General features: G+C 33.8%; 2 protein-coding genes across 3 annotated transcripts; one reads left to right on the top strand and one right to left on the bottom strand.

The window, feature by feature from the left end:
* Positions 1 to 723: 723 nt before the first annotated feature.
* Positions 724 to 8,381, top strand: LOC111412945 (deSI-like protein At4g17486). 2 transcript variants are annotated; one of them, XM_023043791.1, is made up of 5 exons: positions 724 to 1,065; positions 3,099 to 3,176; positions 4,803 to 5,090; positions 7,431 to 7,514; positions 7,668 to 8,381. In XM_023043791.1, exons 1-5 carry the CDS (start codon positions 909 to 911, stop codon positions 7,799 to 7,801), a joined length of 741 nt encoding a protein of 246 aa, XP_022899559.1. In that variant the 5' UTR covers positions 724 to 908; the 3' UTR covers positions 7,802 to 8,381. The 2 variants fall into 2 exon arrangements, with proteins under 2 accessions (XP_022899559.1, XP_022899560.1); XM_023043792.1 differs by lacking the exon at positions 3,099 to 3,176.
* Positions 8,382 to 9,294: 913 nt separating this feature from the next.
* LOC111412946 (acyl-protein thioesterase 2-like) lies at positions 9,295 to 19,062 on the bottom strand. The gene is made up of 10 exons (XM_023043793.1): positions 18,960 to 19,062; positions 18,413 to 18,463; positions 17,870 to 17,978; positions 12,157 to 12,193; positions 11,957 to 12,026; positions 11,200 to 11,304; positions 10,129 to 10,279; positions 9,954 to 10,036; positions 9,588 to 9,681; positions 9,295 to 9,509 (listed from the first exon to the last, which is right to left on the bottom strand). Exons 2-10 carry the CDS (start codon positions 18,441 to 18,443, stop codon positions 9,425 to 9,427), a joined length of 765 nt encoding a protein of 254 aa, XP_022899561.1. The 5' UTR covers positions 18,444 to 18,463; positions 18,960 to 19,062; the 3' UTR covers positions 9,295 to 9,424.
* Between the last annotated feature and the right edge of the window lie 2,380 nt (positions 19,063 to 21,442).

The following is a 21,442-nucleotide window of genomic DNA, read 5'->3' as shown; positions in this document are numbered from 1 at the left end:
TGATAGGGTGAAGAATGATATCCTACAATCTATATGACTTACTATAAATGTTCAAAATGAAAATAAAGTAGTCCAAGGAGGATGATTTTGTGTTGAACAAGATGACAGACGAATTAGATGAAGAAGCTGATATTTAATTGGAGTCAAACAAAGAGTTAGATAAAATTTAATATGGATTCCTGTATGAAAAATAGTATAGCTTTCGCATTTTGAATACTTGAAAATCGTATAATTGACTAATTCTAGGAATTATTAACTAAATATAGAATTTTATAATTTTAAATGTTTGATATGTATTATTTTAATTGTTAAATGGTTTTTGAATGAATAAAAATTTAAAACAATATTAAAATTAAGAAAACGCATTTTTAGCATTGATTTCTAAAGTTTAATTCTTGACCTTAATGCTTAGTCACAATTTATGTATTTTAGAACACTGATAGTATACATTCATTCATTCAGGTATTATGATCGACAAGAGCGAGCTTCGTGAAAGGAAATTTCATCTCACCCCTCCAACATTGCCATTGGTGACTAAAGCTGAGCTATTAATACAATTCATTAGACAGTTCAGTAATTAATTTTTGACGTTGGTTGATTAAGATAAACTATCTACCCCTTCTTGACTCTACATTTTTTTCCTGAAATTACATCCAAATTTCGAGGACTAAAATGAACTTTTCCAATAATTGATAGCACTTTACTCTTTTTTTCTGGTTTCAGAAAAGTTTGAACCTCTTTCTCTGGCCATTTATCTAAGAGAGAAAACTCCGATTCTAACCCATTTATCAATATCTAAAGCTTCCGTTTATGTAATGAAATTTTACCCACAAATTGCATTCCATTTCTGATTTCAAACAAACATTCGTCAAAAGGGAAAAAAAATTGAGGAACATATAAAGCATCAAATGGGGGAAGAAAACGAGGCCTGCAAGTCTAACCCCGAACCAGATGCGAGCAGCAGCAGCGAAGAATCCGAAGTGATATTGAATGTATATGACCTTACACCTGTAAATCAGTACTCTGTTTGGTTTGGTTTTGGGGTCTTCCATTCTGGCATTGAAGGTGAGAAATCTAGAAACGGCTCCTCTTGTTTTCAACATATTTGCATTTGTATACGTACACTTGTGGGTATATGTGTTAGCGTAAATTTAGGCCCTCGGTCCGTTTTCTGATAAAACATGAGATTGGGGTTTCTATTAATTTGTTAAAATGTTGAGGTAGATATGTGGAAGAGAATATTGGGGAAATTCTTGAAATGTGAGTTATTTTATAATGATGATTTTTATCAAGATGAGTTTGAACTTTGATTCAAATTTCTTGCATGAAAATATGAATTTGGTTATTTCTGTTTCTGTTTCTTTAATCTTTCTACTGGATTTGGCTACAGTTTAATACCAGCTCAAATCTTGTTTTCTTGGTTACCATCTTGTGTCATGATGATTTAAGTTCTCTTCTTGCCAGGAGTGATCTTAGATTGAAAAAAGTCTCAATATTGTTTTGTCTAGAAGAAAAAACAAAAATTGCTTATTTATTATGGTCTTACAGAGAGACAATTAGTTAGGTTCGTATCTCCTGAAAAGCTAAGTGGTCAACCGGTCAAGTTTTGCTACAATTACTTGAAATTCGTTTGAATAACATCCTTTTTTTATTGGATTTGGCTTCGACTATTCCTGCAGGCAGCCAATTAGTTAAATATAGACATTTTAGTTTATGGGCGTATAGTAGAATACCAAATTATCGCTGCAAAGATATTATTATGACTAAGGATGGAAAAATTTCAGCACTCTGATTAATACTCTCAACTCATCCCCCTATGAGGAATTGCCAAACCATTTGACCCTTTTCCCATTCCAATATAAAGGATTATTCACTCAAATAAATATATCGTATATCAGTAGTTTGAGAATAAATGAATTACTACGTGTAAAATATTAACTTAAACCTAAACTCAAATAAAATAACAAGGGCTCGGGCAATTTTATTCCCTTTGATCTCTTCTGTGGCATATGAAATATATGCTAACTAAGATCCACAAACTTTGGTGGAAGTTTAAAACAGAGTATGATTTGTTCGGTTCATAATTTCCAAAACATGAAATCAACAAATGTGGGTAGAAATGTCGGACTCATTAATTTTTCCTAATTTTTGCAGTTGCTTGACGTTGTTATTTTTTTCTCCATCTTTCCCTGCCATTCTATAATAATACTACATTAGTAAATATTTAAGTTTACATCGCTCATGGCATCCCTGATTAGATTAATCTGCCTCATGAATATAGTTTCTATCTTAGATGTGCAAGTTTGCATAACGAAATAGGCACTTTATAACAGTGTCAAATATTACATATTATAGTGCCATCTGATCAGCCCAAGTCACAAATACGTAGCATAGGTGACTGAGTGGTGCAAGATCATAACCCCGAGCATTTACTAAATGAGTGCATCCTGAAGTGCATACATGCAGATTTTAAGTTATAATTATTATAGTCTATATTTGCCATACATATATTTAGTTTTATTCAAGTAAAAGTTTGTTAAGGACACATATGTGCTTTTGGCATTGAGCAGATAAAAAGGCACGAAATGGCAAGTTCTTTTACGAAAAGAATATGCCAGTTAGGTATTGGTAAACTTGTAATTAAATGGCAATCTGTGCGATCACTGTTGGAGCGCTAATCATTTATAGTATGGGTTAGAGTAAGATAATTTTTCTAGTTAAAAAAAGTGCAATGAAGTATCTAATTTTTAGGTATGACGTGAATTTGATCTTTTGGGGGTGGAAATTTGAATATAGTTGAGCAATAGATAACGATTTAATACAATCAGCACCCTCATGGATTTTGTGCCTGGGCTTTTAAGCATCAATTGTTCATGATGTATGCAATTATCATGGCCACATCATCATCTTTCGGATTCTGTGTTCCATTTCATTATACGTTTTTGGGATCATGATTTCTTTGCTGGGTCTGTAGTTACAGTAGTGTAAAGGTGACAAACTGTTTTCTTTTTGATCTGCTAATGTTCACTATGTCTTACACACATGGGCAAGTCAAAATGACAAATTTTGATAATTATAAAATCTCTGAGTGATGACAGGATCTGTGAATGTACATCTAAAGCAACATGCACATGATGCATGCTTGTATATCTGGATAAATGCATCACTTCCCTTAGGTAAATTCTTATGCCTCATTTAATGATTCTTGTAATATTACGCAGAATTCTGTTGTTTATGATCTATTCAGATTGTTGGGTCATTTATAAGCATATGAAAAAGCAAGACAGGAGAAGAGTTCACACATCCAAAAGCTAGGACTTTAAGTATATAGTGCTCAATGTTTGTTTAGACCCAAAATTCATTGAATACATGGCTACACTTGCCACACGTACATGTGGACATTCCGATAGCTGAAAAGGAAAAAAAAAAAATTATGGATGGATCAACTAGGTAACTTTCAACCTCTCTTGATGCTGTGCGGTAGAAATGGAAGATGAGCTAGATGCTAGGGATAAAAGTTCTATTTGGGCAATAAGATTGCGACTTGAGGCTTAGCCAGGGAAGATGTCTTGCGAACATTTCAAAACAGACAAGGTCATGCGAAGTGTTACAAAAAGGAAAGATAAATGAAGGAATAACGATTTATGAAACAGAAAAGGAGTGTGAGACTATAATATGCAGCTGGAGATGGGTGGTGGAGCAAATTGCCCGGCATATCTATTTCTGCCTTGGTTTTAGTGTTTATACCTCAATACTGTTTTAATTCGTTTTTATTAAGTTCCCTTGTAAAGTGCCTTTTGAACATCTATAGCAGTGCAATATAATTCATAATGAACAGGAGCTGCTCCCATAGTTGGATGCATTTGTTATGGCCAAAAGCTCACCCAAGAAACTTTTAAATTTTTTAAGCACCTAACAAGATTTTAGTAATCTTATTGATTGTAGAACTAGAAAGTATATAGCCTTTTTTGCATTTGTATACAAGTTCCTTATAATGAGGGAGGCAAAAGCTTTAGACTTGTTTTGCTTTCTGATTACTAAACTCGGCATGTTGCGGAGATGGACAAATGCTCTATCATGATTTTTCCTATTATGTTCATTATTGGCTTTTGATCTTGTAACTATAGCGTAGTAAGTATAAATCTTTTTCCAGGGGTAGGTGTTCATTCTATGAAGTAATCAGTGCCGATACAATCTTCATTGTTCTCTTGTCATTATGTTTATGTGCATTATTTCATTAAGTTAATTATTAAGTGACGACAATGCTTGTAACAATAACCAGAACTATAGAAAGAAGGGCAAAAAAGAGGAGAGAAGAAGAAGAAGAGAAAGAGGGAGAAGATAGAAGAAAGGGGAGAGGAAGAGAAGATCCTTGAGAGGAGAGAAACTGGACCGGAGAGAGAATTATTTTTATTCAATGCATAAACCCTCTTTATATTGGGTTTCTAGTAGTCTAATTAAGTTAGGATAACAACTAAAGCAATAACATAAAATCCAAGAGTGTCTTTGAAACTAGACCCTAATTGCTTTTCTTAAAATAACTATCTAATCTTTAAATCTTTAATATTATATAATTACAGATCTCCACCATTATGGCTACAAGTTTGCTGGCAAGGATAATTAACTGACAAAAGTGTAAGGATTATCCACCTCCAAGCGCAAAGACATGTAGTCATAAGCTCATGTATTATTCTTCGTGCTTTTTATCTTGCATAATTCCACTGGCTGATGAGTTAGATCCAAACAATTTCTTTCTAATAACTTGGTACATTCCTTGATTTTATTTTTCTGAAAATTTTCAGTTCATGGTAAGGAATATGGTTTTGGAGCACATGACTTCCCAATCAGTGGAGTGTTTGAAGTGGAGCCTAAGAGTTGTCCTGGTTTCATTTATAGATGTTCTGTCCCTCTGGGTCATCTTGACATGCCTCCCTCTGAATTTCGTACATTTATTGAGGGTGTAGCTTCTGAGTATCATGGGAACACCTATCACCTCATTTCCAAGAACTGCAATCATTTTACAGATGATATCAGCAAGAGATTGTTAAGGAAAGGGATTCCTGGATGGGTGAATCGGCTGGCTCGGCTAGGTATAAAGTTCTCACTTGGATATAATTTCAGCCCCTGTTTGAGCCCCATTTTTTAGGAAAAATGCATTATTCTATAGTGTTTTGACATAATTTCAACTACATATTTTTCAATAAAATAATATTATACACAAATCTAAAACTTTTCCTTATTTTTTAACCACATATTTTCCATCAATACGCTATTCAAAAATACACTTTCCCCTACAAAATTGGGCTCAAACAAGGGCTTAATCACATTTAGTTGTGGTGGCAGCTAGAATTTCTTATGTAATCAGTAAACAAGGAATCTTTGTTTTAAAAAAAAATAATAATAATAAAATAAAATTTAAGAACAGAAAGAATTTTTTTTAATTTACGTATAATATTATTTTATTAGAGAATGTGTGGTTGAGAAGAAGAAAGAGAAAAATGTATTAAATTTTAATGGGTGTCAAACAAGGGCGCTAAGTGTTAATTATAAAGAGCCCGTTGGAGTACTAAAAAATTTCTACTCTTTAAATTTATAGATGCTCTCAAAATTGCAAAATATGCTCATTAAAAATAGAGAGCCTCTTGGAAATGATCTAAGTAATTGCATATCCATCTAACACCTTCATTTTTTTCGCATGTATTTTATTGACATTATAAGCCAACAAGCTATAAAGCATAGATGCTGTAATAATCGTTCTATAGAATTTTGTTTTACCTTGATAGATATCTTTTGGTCAATAGAATTACTGTAGCCTTTTCATAATCTGTTTTTGACTCTTTCTTTATCCTTATTCCTGCAATGACTAAAAAGTTATTCTGTGTATTTGGTATTAGTTCTCATTAAAAAAGATCTTGTATTCTGAAGTGCTTCAATTTCCTTTTAGAAGCTTCGTTAAGTTTTACGTTCGTGATAGTTCCCTTGTACATGTCGTGATCCTGATGTAATAGAAATCATTTTTCTCTAGCATCCATTGTGGCACTTCCCTACATACCATATCATGTACTCTTTACATATCACTGGATAACATATGCATGTCTTATGTTCTGTATAATTTACCAAGCAATAGAATTCACAGTAAATCTTCGCAGCATAAAAACAGATTCGCTGTGTGAGACTTTCAAAATATTCCAATCTGGGCCCAGTCATCAACTCCCATTTTTCATAATATGATTCGTAACTTTCTCTCTCTATAGTTTGTGCAATCTTGAGTTTCTTACATTTATAGGGTCTACATCTTTCCATTTATTAGCCATCTTTTTATGCTCATAGATCTCATTAAATAATGTTGTCAACCATAGAACACTCATTGTGCCTGGGATATTGGGTCCATCAAATGTGATTGCTTTTCTCTTCTTAATCATCTTCACAACTTCACACATTTCTAAGATCACTATCCAAGTAGGAACATGCCTATTTATAATAAAATTCAAAAGATTTACAAGATCCGCGATATGCATTCTGTTAAATAACTTGCATAACTAATTCCTCTAAATTTTGTGATCTCATCGTAACAAATAAGTTTCTGATTTTTATCTTTCACACAACTTGGTTAAGATCTCTGTTCTCTTTTCCTTTGCCGAGATATCTTATTCCTCCCTATAATTGGTTCCAAGATGACTATACTATACTCTTCTTTAAGTGACTCCCGATATAATCCTTTTTTCCTTCCCATTAGCTATCTTATCTTTCTGAAAATCCTCCTTGCATTTTTGTATTTTTCCAAATTTTCAGACTTCTCTTTTAGCTTTAACTGTCAACTGAACGTTCTTTCCACTGCGCCATTTGGTTATTAGCTGGGCTTTACTTTAGAATGTCTTTTAATAACTCATTTAAATAACTAACCACCTTTTTCCACATCAAGGTACGATCTTCATTTTTATTGAATTTTCCGTCCATCAAAATGTTATCATTAAAAGTTGCTTTTATTTTTCTTGGCAAGTTCTATTTCTTGTACATTTCCATGTCTTAATAACCATGTGAACGGTCGCTAACCTAATTGGTCAGTTGTTGCTCGTGCAAGAAGTTATGGGGGCAATAGAGATCAGGAATCTGTGCAAGATTTTGGTTGCTCAATTAAAATAAAACAAATAAATGGCACTTCTACCTTTTTGGCATACTTGTTTGGCATTGATGACATTCCCTGTACTTGATAAAAATAGTTTGTTATAGCTGGAGAATTTCAGGATTTCAAGGATATTGGATGGTGTGGAAACAATTGGGTTGATGATGGTCACACTTGGAAATTAGTTTAATGTCATTCATACCTGAATTTCGTTATGCAAGATTCTTGCCTCTAACATGCCATCGCCAATATAAAACTCGATGTTTCTTTTTCTGAATCTCTCTCACTTGAAAACTTTAACTTGCAGGTGCTTTCTGTAGCTGTCTTCTTCCTGAAAGTCTACAAGTATCAACTGTAAAGCAGCTTCCTGAATATCATGCTGCTTATACAGGCAAGCATTTTTTTCTGCTGCTTCAATGCAGTTGTGTCCCCCCAAATTTATCTCTTTGTGATTCCCCTTTATGATGATAGACTAATCATTCCACGAGAAATCTCTTGTGAGAGTATTATAACTTCCTCATGATTATCTTTTCACTACATTCAGAAGATGATGGTAGTGGTTCTTCGTCTAGTGCAACACCACATGAGCCAACAGAAAGTGAAGACGGAGATCAAGATAAGTTGCTACTACCATCACTAGGTGGGGATGTGGCGTTTATAAAAGAGTTCCCGAGGTGAAATTTGGTTGTCTGATAGAATGGTGAAGAAAGTATTTGTTTATTGAAGGATTCCTCCAATCATTGTCGGTTGAAGAAACTTTGCGGACCATTGAGAGCTAAATTTTACCGCTAAAATTCTTGATTTCATGCTTGTTTGATATTGTGTTTTCATCTTTCTTTGTTTTCCCTCACTGCTGTTTCTTTTATCAAACCTAAGAATTGTGCCCAAGTAGCAGATACATTACCAGAGCTTTTTTGGAGCTTTTGGAAAACATTATGTAGAAGTTTCTTGCTTGAGAAGATGGGGATGGCAAAAACTGCTCGAAGGAGATGGTTTTAAGATGCTTTGTTTGATGTTCTGAATTGAGTTGCTGCAATTTGGTTCCCTCAAGATGGGATATCTGTTTCCTTGCATACTGAATCTCTGTTAATGAGTTTTCTTCATTGTATGTCTTTCGTGTATACATCAGAACAGAACCTATTTTTTTTGTATATTTTTGCATTCAGATCAATCATACTTATATTGTATCATCATCATCATCATCTTTATCTTTGTATTACTTCCATCTAAGAGCAGACATTTGAAATTTTGCTCCTTTCCTACTCATATTACTCGTGAACAAATGTACAATATTCTGAAAAGATTAAGACACTGTTTAAGTCCTTTTTTTTTTAAATTGCACTTTCTTTCAATAAAATGATTTTGTGTGTAAATTTAAAACTTTTTATTACTTTTTAACAACATTTTTTCAAAAACAAATCATTTTTCATAAAATCCATTTTTCATAAAAAATGGAACTCAACCAGGGGCTAAAAGTCTGTTATTTTACGTGATGGCCTGCCTATTTTCATAGCCGTTTTTTCGAGCTCCGGCAAAGGAAGAAGGTTGCGACAAAATGACAGGATGGGTAAAAATTGGTCAAATGCGATTATTTTACAAGAATTTGATTTGAGGTGACTGGAAAGCTTTTGAGTATCAACGAGCATTCAAATAATTACTAATATCCTTCCATGCCCGTGCTGCCAATCAACTCTACTTTTGTCAAAAATCACATATGAAATTAAACACAATTTTGCGAAAAAATAATTCATTTGTTTCTCGAGAAGAGATGGAAAATATACTTTAAATCATTTGATTGTAGAGTTTGATTTTTTTGGGACAATAGTCAAAAAGTTGACAGATAAATCACCCTCACTGTCAATCTACAAAATCGTACATGAAATTTTCACCTCATACGGCTCCTCATTCAATTTGGCGCAAACGGGTGCTTTTTTTGCATTGGTTGAAAGCAATTTAAATGATCACATTGGTTTTTAAAAACAATAAAGTTGGCTACTTTAACTAGTAACATTGGCAGACAACCGGGCAGATTCGACATCGGTGACCTACTACTAGATTGCATATTTCAAAACCATGCCCAAAACTGATAATTATCAAATAATATTTAAGCACCCGCGCCCATATGTCTACAATCAAGCAATACAGTGTACATCAGATAGCAAAAAGCCACACAAGAACAATGGTGAAAGTTTACTGGTTTAGGCCAAAATAAGTGCCATTTAATAATAGTCCATCAAATTCATTGTATACAAAACAAATATATAATAAATCCCTCCATGTACTATTGCTCCACTCGAGCTCTCATGATGTCCCCTCCAGGCCGAGTTTTGAAGTTAGCCATACACAAAGTTCGTTCATTTCTTCAGGGATAGTATAGTGACCAAGCCTGTTAGGTGGAATGCTCAGTCAATTACTGTCGAACTAATGACAAAAAGCTTTAGTAACAGTGAGAAAAAGTACATACGAAGAATAGGATTTAAACGTTGCATCTTGAAATCCACACGAAGACAGCTTGTTTGCAGACTTCTCACCAAATTTATGAGCAACCACATCATCACCTGTATCAGATTGTACTGTTATCACCACCATGTACCCTATCAACTACCAAAGATAAATGCACAAAAACTATGGCAACAAGCGTTCACAAAATAAACTATATGACCTGAATCTAAGTTTCCTCGTACTAAACACTAGACGAAAAATGCTTCCTCTTTGCAGGGAAAATAAAGAAAAAAAAAGTGAAAATAGATAGATTACTCCCTAAAATCTTCTCAACCAGAAGAAATACCAGTTCCTCCATCCACTAAAGCTATATCCTTAGGATTTATACCTTTTCCATGACAAAGCAGAACAGGCAAGGATGCAGCTCGGCTGGCAGCCTCATTTACCCCTTCGATTTTGCTATTTAGCTTCCTGGAGAAACATATCGGTAACGATAGTATATCAAAATGAAGAGAATTCAATTAAGATATCATTTCTGATAATAATATTGTCAGGAATCTGACTTTGCACATGGAAGCCAGCCACTTAATCCAACAACTGCACTCAAATTGGCAGGGTATGGGCTGCCATTCTCATACTTTCCTTGAGCAAAGCAAGTTGCTGAGTAGAGGGAGATTGCTGCACCCATACTAAAGCCTCCAACACCAAGTTTGACTGCGAAAAATGTCAACAGAATTAAAAGTAACTGTAATTGCTTGGAAGTTGGCCCAAGCTAAAAACTCCACAAGATTTGAAGCTCACTTGTAAAAGAAGGAAAAAAAGGGTTGAAACGAAATTAACTCAAGGACAGATGTTATTTGTCGTCCCATTATATTGCCAACATATATCCGGATCCCAAACTTGTTCATACAAGTTACATAGAGTGAACATATCACAATGTCTTAAATTGTTTCCTAGAAGAAATAATAGAAAGTTCATGCTTCCTTACATGCTAGAGAATGAAAACAAGACAGCACTAAGACACCCTACAAGGTGACATCAAAGGCAGTTCCAGTATTAGTATAAAGAATACAATAGCACTACAAAGGGATCACATAGAAACACATATACATGGTGCAGATATACACACACACACACACACACACACATACATACATATATGTATGTATGTATGTATGTATGTATGTGCCGTCCAGTAGGGCCTAATAGAGTAAGCAGTGTGGAGGACGCTCTTGTCCAGTGTTGTACCACTTTCAGATGCAAATAGACCTCTCTATTAGAAAACTGAAGAAGCCCACAAAGCAGATGTGACTCTCCAAGAATTATACCATGTATTATGAAGCAAAATAAATGAAGACTAGTTGGATTTCTCCTATTATGATTCATGTCACTTATCCTTGAAGATGATATAAGTATGACATTCATGTTGCCGGAGAATAATATTAACATTCTGCAGTCAGAATAAGCACCGACCCTTAGTGGTTCACCATGCGTCCTTAAGCAGTCAGGGGATGTAATCCAGTACTTATATCTCCTAATTTCCATTTTGGCAGTGACAAGGTTCTAGAATTTTAGATACTGAAACACAATATGCAGAGAGAGTACATATATAAAAGCTGCAAGCAGAAACTCACTGTTTGGGGGTTCATTGGCCAATAAGTTTGCAACATATGCAGCTGTAGCATCCAAACCTTCTATATCATCAATAGCATTTTCAGAAAGTTCATTCACATCAAACCCTAATAGATAGCACAAGAAATAACGTTGATAATTAATGTTTGGAGAAATCTCCCTACACAAATTTAGAAGGGGAAGGGGGTGGAGGTATGGCCATGACAAGTCACAATACAGACAGCTTTTAGACAAACTATAGTCACAAGCCTTTAATTATAAGCTAGTAATGATTGTTTTTCCCCTTTTGTTGAGTAACATATACAATACAAATAAATTACTCAAAAAATTAAAAGCCAGTGAGCCTGTTCATGAACCAGCAACCAGCCATTTCAGCCTTGAGCTCAGCAACACTCTAGATGAGCAAAGCTCAAATACTATGTTGTGTTTGTTTAGCAATAATGCTACAATGTACTAATTTTTTTTTATTTTTTTGAGGTACTAAAACAAAAGGATTACCCCCAAAATCTTGAGCCTCTGCTTGGGTTCAAACTAGTCTCAAATCAAGCTGAAGCTTGAGCACAACTCATTTTTTTTTATAAACAAGCTACAGATTGAACTTCACCCTGGACACTATTGAATTTGATCCTAACATAATACAATAAAGTTTGAGCTCAAAAATTCTCCAAGCATTCAGTTTCTCTTGGCCCGTTTGCAACCTTTACCATGTTGTATCTCTTCTGAATGCATAACAAACACAATATAATTTCTTTAACTTACAAGCAGTTGAAGGAAAGCCTCCAAATAAAGTCATTGGTCGTTGCGGAGCAGTCGGGCAGATCCATTTAATCTGTGCAAGTATATTAATTTAAAACAGATCAGAAATCAGTGATCCATATATGAAAAGAATACTCGTGATAAATTCTGGAGCAGTAACTCTCATAGGTGGATGCTTAAGTAAAACACAATTGTAGACTTACATTTGGGAGAGGAAGGGTCTCCAATAGACTGGACCAGCTGCCAAAGGACATTAAAGCAGAAGGGTTGGAGTAGGCTCTTATAGTAAAGTTTGATTGCAAAATGCATTACTATTGCCGTCCATATGGTAGATGGAAGAAAAGTGCAAAATTTTAATCTAGTCATAACATCCATTTAGCAAAAGCATACATCTACCATACTCTCTGTTTCTCACCATTGACGGTTCAAATAGCACTCTATTCTGTTCAAAAGTTCTGGTTCAATCTGACAAGGTTCAATACAATGTTTTGCTCCTTTTTTTAATTTTTTGAAATCTTCCAAAGCTACTGCGCTTCGAATCGAATTAAGAGGCACATACAGGGTCAGATAACAAGTCTTTTTATAGGCCTAAGTTGGAAAAAAGCTACTTATTCTAACAATAATCCCACTTACAGTCAAACTAAGTAAAGTTCTTACTTTATAAGAAAAACAATTGCCAATAAGCACAACCAAACTGAGATAACCAAATATTAGTAGTTAGTTCAATTGTCATTTACATAGGGGTATTATGGGGTTTTAAAAGTTGTATAGGCTTCTCCCTATAGTTCCAAATTAGTTAGGCAGAAAATCAGGGAATCAATGTGGGAGAGAGTGAGCCTCTCGATTGCTCACAATGTAGTGTAATTCCTTTCAATTTCTATCTGTTTTTCATTCAATATATACACCAAAAATACATTACGCTTTAAGTATCATCAATTGGTATCAGAACATCGATTCTAGGGCAATGGAAACAAATTGGAACAAAGAATCGGAGAAGAAGATGGAGACCTTCATGGAGAATCATGGGAAATTCTTATGGGAAATGCAAGAATTCGGCAAAGAGAACGATTGTGGATTGTTGGGGGTTCTGCCTTGAGGATTTTCTCCATGAATCGGTTGTCCGAGAGGGAAGAGGTTAAAGCCGACGTTGCTTGCTTTGATGGAGAGGCATGGGCAGGGTTCCAATGGATTTTTGGTTGCCATCCGATTCAAACATGAGAAGAATTGAAGATGTTGATGTTACCTTGATTCTGCATGAATGAAGTCTCCATTGGTGAAGAATTTCCAGCAAGGAAGCGTTGGGATTTGGTGAATACGGTGAAAGAACAAAAGTGTCAACTGCATGTACTCCATCGCCATCATGAGAGTCAGCGGCGGATCCAGCACCTGGCAAGCTGCAGCCGCTCGTGCTGGATCCATTGGTATTAAATTTTTTTTTGGTATCAATGTATATAGTTTCGAATATATATCTGGTAATTTCATGGATTTCAAATTTACTCTCGTAGCTCAGTGGGTAAAGGATTCGTTTCGTAAGCCAGAGGTCAAGTGTTCGACTCTTTACAAGAACAATCCTTAATTTAATTATTTTAGTTTAATATTTTTATCATTTTGGGATACTATTATTAAAACCAATGCAATGGTGAAAAGATTCGAACTATGGTCTCCTTTGGAATTTACAAAAGTTTCACCACTATGGCATTTGGTGGGCGTTAACAATTAAGTGTAACATAAATATATATGTTCAAATTTTGAAAAGATTTGACCAAATAGTGAAACCGGTGCAATGGGAAAGATTCAAACCGTGCTCCTCTGTAAAATTTAGGAATGAATGCTATAATCAAATATAACGGTAATATAATAATAGATCTGTCTGATTTTTATTGTGGCCATTATCGGTGGACGGTCAACGACCGCCCGTGCTTACTTAAACTCCTGGATTTGCCCCTAGTGAGAGGAGGAGGAGACGTTGGAGCACGTAGGGGAAGGGATCTCTATCAATAGGCTGAATCAGGAAAAGATGAAACATGAGAAATTGTTGAAGCTAGTGGTTTGGGCTATGATATGGAGATGCCCCAACAAGTGGAGGACTACAAAATTTCACTTAAGCAAGTCGAAGTCAGAATGAGCCTGAATAAGGTAAAGGTAAATGGCTCAACAACTATTTGCACACCCAAAACTCATCAGATCTCACCAATTTCAAGCCCCAATTACACCAATCTACTGCAATCAGGTACTATCTTCAATTCAGCTCCGTCAATTCCAAAACCAAGTTCCACTAATTTCAAACAGTTTTCTGGTGCTAAATTTCAAAAGAAGAAAAGTAATCCAAATCTCCAATATGATGGGTATGACACCATTGGGCAGTGAAGCGAAAAGAGAAATAGAGTAACGAGAGCTGGTAAAAGGAGAAATAGTCTGGAAAATTGATGATATTGGATTTTGATGGGTTGGTGACTGCAAAGGTGTAGGGGTTTTTTCAACTGACAATGGTGTGGAGGTTGGTGCTACAAGATTTTTAATCAATTCAAGGGTTAGATTAACGGCGCCAGACAATAAAGTGCAGATTGCATGACAAGATGAGGTCTATGTTGCGTGGTTACCATTATATTTCAATTGGTTGAGTTCATTTTTTGGATAACCCACAAAGGGTGCGACAGGTTATGGTTTATCGACACCATATTAATGGTAGTAGATTCGCTAAATAGGTTAGTCAACGTCCCCGAACCAAGAGACTCGATTTTTGCATCACCTATGACTGGGGTGTTTGCACACGAAATTGTTAGATTGTATAATATTTAAAAATTTGGAATTGGCTGGGATATTCACCTTGAGGGCAAGGTAAATTTCAAGGACAGGGTATTGATAGAACCCCAAATTAATAGTTAGTTCTTTCGTCATTTAAGTAGGGGTATTATGGAGATTCAAAAGTTGTAAAGGCTTCCTATCCAAATTAGTTAAGCAGAAAGTCAGGGAATCAATGGAGGAGAGTGGGCATCTTGAATGCTTACAATCTAGTGTAATTCCTTTCAATTTCTATTTGTTTTTTCATTCAATATATACACGAAAAATGTATTACACATCAGGTACCTATCAATTACTTAAGTTACTTAAAACTTTTGAGTTAGCCAAACATGATGTATGATGAACTTTTATTTCAGATGCTTTACTTAATTGCACGTGCCTAATAATATGATTGATTTGGTTATCAGCAGAGTGCTCCAGACTTTCCTCTTTTCACTAGAATGCATTAAAAGTTATTACTCCAAGAGGTCATCTCAATAAAAAATGAATTTAGCTTTCAATTTTCTAAATGCTTGTATGCTTGGAAGAATTTTTCAGGCATAACAGTGGAGATAGTTTTCGAATTCAAGGAGAATCCAAAAAAGATAAGTAAATTTAGTTTTGTCCAACCGAAATAATATGCTTCCTTTTGGTGGGAGAATCCAAAGAGACAAAGTACTTGCAACGGGAAAGGCACAATCGACACTTTGGAAAAAGTGGAGGTAACTCAAGAAGGCTTCCAACCAAAAAAATTATAAACAAGACACTCACTTCGAAGAATGGACAATGGAGTTTGAAGGCTTCATGTTTAAGGACATTGCAGAGCTGCAAGTGCAAGCAATAATTTATTATCATGGTGGCTGAGGGATGAATAAGAATTGTAATTACTTTTCAGCCCTACTGGACATTCAATTATGTGAGTAAGCTTGCATAGGTAGAAAAATAGCAAAAAGAGGCAAGAATGTCAGACAGTATAATTCTTTGAACTGGGAAAATAGCCATTCATTTAAATCAGTGTCAATATCTTCAAATTGTGAAAGAAATGGAAATGTTATAAGTGGCTATAAACACACATCTAGCTCGAGACAGGATAATTCTTCCAAGAAAGATTCATGAATTTTCTTCAAATGCCATAAATACGGGCCTTCTATCTGCATCGTCACTATGTTGGAGGAGTTAATAGAGGGGACATAAGATGAACTGGATGTGAAGAAGATAGATTTGTCACAAGTTGATAGAGGGAAAACGTTAGTATTGTTCCGGCGGATGACCAGACGCAGATGAATATTTTTCGTACCAGGTGAATTCTCATGAAAAGGTGATGTAGCATGGGAAAGAGAAAGAGATGGAGGGGTAACTGGCCAATTGGGAGAAAAAATGAAGAGAAAATTTCAATGTCACAGATATACCAAATCGATTGTCTATATTAATTAGAAATACTAGTCCAAATTATTATTTCTAACAAACTGGAAAGTTGCCAAAATAAAAAAAAAAAAAAAAAATTAAAAAAACCAGAAAATTTCCCAACCAAAATAGATCGAATTGTTGAAGATAAAATTTAGGGAGCTGCTGCCATCTGGTGGCATCAATCGGGTGAGACAGAATTCTTGCTGGCCAAGCTAAGTTAGTTTGCGTAGTAATCACTTTGCCAGAGAAACAATACTACATATGAATATATAGAGCCTTAAAGAAAAATCTTCCTGGGTTCAAAATTACCAGAAAGCCAAATATGCATGTTACATTTGCCAGAGAAATAATACTACATATGAATATATGAGCCTTAAAGAAAAATCTTAATGGGTTCAAAATTACCGGAAAGCCAAATATGTATATTACATTATGACTTATTATGCTACTGGCCACATACCTATAGAAATGGCAAATTACATTGACGTATAACCATACATTAGATAGGGAGTGGATAAAAACTTACCATTTAATACAATAATGAATGTTTTAGCTATAAGTTTTAGCTCTTTTCATGGTGGGGGAGAACAGGAAAGCAAAAACTATTCTGATTTTCAAGCAGAGAAGTTTTTTGGGATGTCAAAAGGGGCAAAGTAATAGGATAGGTTAGTAACATGAGTACTTTTATCATTTTCCTTATTAAGTGTTAATACTACTGTAAAATGTGCATTTAGGCTAGCTAGAAATGAAGGTAAAAAATTTTCTTCTGATCAGTTTTCAATTTTAGGTTTCAAAAGAGAAGCCTACATTACATACTTGAACTTGAAGACTCAACGGTAACGGTATGATTTTTCTCCCTACCAATGGGCTAAAAGATATGTATAAAAACTATCAAAAAAATAAAATAAAATAAAATAAAATAAAATAAATAAAAATAGAGGGAAAAACAAGAAAGGAACATCAAAGAAAGAGATAGAATGTAAGAACTACTAAAATTTTAGCCTAATGTTCGCTCCATTACTAAGCCCATGTTTGGCCCCAGTTTATTAAAACGCATTATTTCTCAAGTTCATTTTCAATTACACATTTCTTGGGACCCAAAACCTTTATCAACTTTTCAACCACACATTTCACAAACTTTTACCAAAATTTACTAGGGGCTAAGAATTATGTCTTTCTGATCAACCTGAAAGCTTGATACGAGGCATGCACCACATCTTTTTCCCAATCGGTGAATATAAATACACAAAAAAGGGTGATAGAAAAGTATTATCTCACGTGTTAACGTTTATTTTGCTGTCATACATATTGAATAGGTGTTTAGTGGACTCATCTAAGCAAATAGACGAAACTAATAGACTTGCATTAATAAAGGTGGAATTTTCTCTCTCTCTATAATTGCATTCTATAACTCTGAAAAACGTTTTAATCCAAAAATATATGATTAACTACTAGATTGTCATGTATTACTACCTGGATCAAAACATCACAAAGACTTTATCATAAATTGGACAAACTTTGTTTTTATCTCGTTTAATCAAGTAGTGGACAGTAAGAATAGATTATATAAAGAAGGTTCAATAAATGTAACAACATACTGCAAGTTAAAGGGGAAAATCTTTGCCTCAATAGGCATGGAAGCCCCCCGAATGTTGAACTCAGCAACTTGTTAGGCTATATTAAAAAGTAAATTCATTTCCCAGATGAAAGAACTAGAAATGGAATTACCTATTGCCATTATCTCCAAGGCCATGTAGCCAGACTATAGTAGCCTGGTGTTTACCTTTAGGCCTCACCACATATGTCCGTCCAAACTGAAATGCCCTTCTAACGGTTCCTGCATTTGGTTTACATACAGTTTGATCCATTGAGAAAACCAAAAATTTTACAAACAAAGACCAAGCCACGTTAAGCAATCATATGTCACTAGAAGATGCTGGGAAGTAAAAAAATTTCGCTTAAATTGCTAATTTGCTATATAAATAACTAGGACTATTTTATCAGCTTTATTAAAATTGCTGTTTAGGGTTTAGGGTAGCAATTGAAAGCTAGGATCACAGCAGACCAAACAGACACAATTACAGTTCAATGCTCTAAATGGAAAAAGGAACTGTTTTTGCAACAAGTTTGCTTATTCACAACAAGAAGCATTGCATCATGGTACGATGCAACTCAACCAATACAAAATATAGAAACAGCTCAACTCAATTTCATTTGCATCAGAATACAGGAAATTAACCAGAAGAACATATAGAAAAATCACAAACTAACCAGAACCAATGGAAGGGCCAGTAAAACTCATATTGGTACCAATAGATAAATCTGCAAACACAATTTATCACATATACATTGTATCTAAGGATTCCACATTTCTCGTAGTTACTAGTTACATTGAGTAATCTATTCAATTGAGTTAAAATTCATCAGCTTCTAACCAATGGGTAATTTCAAATGGAGATTCAAACCCACGTTTTAAATTACAAATATAAGAAGAAAAAATCATAACTTGAAAATTGTGCCTACTCAACTAAAAAAAATCACTATTGCCCCCAATTTACCCTGCAACGCTCCGGAAGAAGCAAATAACAAACCATAACACACACAAAAAAGAAAAAAAAAAAGAAAAAAAGGGGTGTCGATAGCACAAGGAGTTGATTAAGCGATTAAAAGTATAATTATAGGAGATATTATAAATGAATATTTAGGCACAATGACTAAATGAAAATGAAAAAAATAAAAAATAAAAATCAACCACAGATATCATTCTTGTTGTAAAAATGTAGTTGGAGGATTTTTATTCGACGTGAAAGCTTGTTACCTGAAGAGGATGTAAACTCGATTGCTTCAATGTTCTCTCTCTCAGATTTTCTCTGTCGAACATACAAGCACCGCTTATCTTGTTGCAGGACTCGAACAATGGAATTTCTAACACCATGTTTGGGTAAGCTTAAGGGCCTGTTTGAGAGCTATTTTTTCTCCAAAAAAATTAATTTTTTGACCGTTATTTCACTATTTTAGCAGTCATATTTGACTTCTTCTCTCACAGGTGGATCCCACTTTTCTCCAAACGATCAAAAAATCAATTCTCAAAATTACTTCCAAACATGCTCTAAATATTGTATTTCATAAATTTACAATTTACATTATATATTGCGGTTGTTTGGTAAGGTTTAAAATCATTATTTTTTTAGTAAATTCTAATAAAAATTGATGAAATGTGTGCTTGAAAAATTGTGGATCTTATGAAATATATGATTAAAATTAATTATTGATTATGACAAATATGAATTTTAATCCCTACCAAACATTGAGTAATGGTTACAAATAAATAAATAGACCTTTTAATGAAATGTACAAATTTGTCATTGTAGATAGCTAAACAGATCACACTCTATTTATTGAATTATATAACTTTTTGCATATTAATAGTTCTCATCATTAATTTTTCACTAAATTTTTGTTTCTTTAAAGGATGTGTTTTTTATAAGATTTATATAATTTATTATTTTCTTTTCTTAAACCCTAACATCAAATCATAAAAATTAATTTTAGTAAATTAACAAAATATTGAAAATTTTAAAAATATTTTATTAGACTCTTCCGACATTGTAAAAATAAATAAAAATTCTTAATTGTTAATAATATTTGTTCAAGAAATAAAATTTAGAAAGAATCAATTAAATATTATTATTATTATTATGCAAGTTATTTTGTAGATAAAAATCACATTCTTATTCATTTTAAGTTGTGATAGTTTTGCAACTTAAAAAAATTATTCGAGTATGGATTTATAATTTTATTGTATGTACTGTAGATAATTTTTTCTTTTATATGGGAAAGGTTCAAAGGTTCATAGAAGAGAATAATCTATAAATATAACTAATTAAAATATATGTTTTTGGGAAATATTGAAACTGAAATAGAATTATTTATATAATGCAACAAGAACTAGACTTAATATTAGTTTAAAAATACTAATTGAAAAAATAATTAAAATCTCAATTTTCATCTAGAAGGAAAAAAACATATGTTCTTTACTTAGAGCTTGTTTGGAAGAGAATTTTTGATTGACTTGCATGGATGTAGAGTTGTAGTGGTTGAATTATGCAAAAGAGGGCTTTCGTTTGTTGTCAAAGTTTGTGAAGTGAGCAAGATGAGTTCTCTGGTCAATGACAAGAACGTTAAAGATCATAATACGTAAAAGCCAAATTGCAATAAATTCAATTCTATCTAGTATAATTGATTGTGTGATATTAGAAAAGGGTGCGATGACGAGGATTGAGAAGTGTCATGATTCAGATATCTTTTTTATATATTTGTGGCATTGTCCGATCGTACCTTCGTTTAATTTTACCTAAGCTATTTAAGTAGAATTGTGCTTAGAACGAAGGTGATGGGAATTTGGACAAATAATTGCATGCTTTGAAATAGAGAAACATTTTGCATGGGTTTGTGATATACGTTGAGTGATTTTCATTATTATTATTATTATTTTTTTTTTATTTTTTTATTTTTTTATTTTTTGCTTAGTAAGAAGTTATGATAGTGAGAAAAATATTGTATTGTAAAGTTTTTTCAGCTAATTATAAAGCATTTTTCTCTTGTGGTCGTTGCTAATTTGTCGAAAAACGTTATATTTTCATATTTTTGGCTCATTTATGATTTTTGTCATTTAAGCTGCGTTGGGTAGGATTTTTTTCCTCACTAAAGCTACATCACTTGTGCCATGAGTTTGCTTTGGGCATATACATAGCCCCTACTTGGTTGGGATAAAAATGAGATTTTTAGTAGATTTGATAAAAGTTGATGAAATGTTTGAATGAAGAGTTGATAAAAATTGTGGATTTCATGAAATGTATAGATGAAAATAAATTTGAATTTTTTTTTTTATAAGAAATGGGGTCACTAGTAGTGGCGAAGCTAGCAACCGATGAGTCGGTGCGGTTGTTCGTGCAAGGATTTTAAAACATTAGGCCCAAAGGCCTGCTAATGTATGTATATCTTGCCCCCAATTGAATTTCTAATGCATACAACAAATGATCGAATTCGTCTCTTCCACCACTGCCAAGGTGAAGGAGCTTATTGAAAGTATTCAAATTGTATTTTTTTTTTTTAAGCATTTTAGTATACTCGTTTCCCAGTTCTAAATAGTTTGCCTCAAATTTAAATCATAGATTTTTGCCCTTTCGGCTCCTTGTTGTTGCCAAGTGTTTTGTCGTTGTAAGCTTTATTTTTCTTATATGTAATTTTTCTTTGATTTTGATATGTGTATTGGAATTTGAAGGTCTATACATGTTTTTT

Source organism: Olea europaea, chromosome 17 (assembly GCF_002742605.1).
Source record: "Olea europaea var. sylvestris chromosome 17, O_europaea_v1, whole genome shotgun sequence".
NCBI lineage: Eukaryota > Viridiplantae > Streptophyta > Magnoliopsida > Lamiales > Oleaceae > Olea > Olea europaea.
Note: the sequence above shows the minus strand (reverse complement) of the source record. Positions and strands in the feature narration are given on the sequence as shown.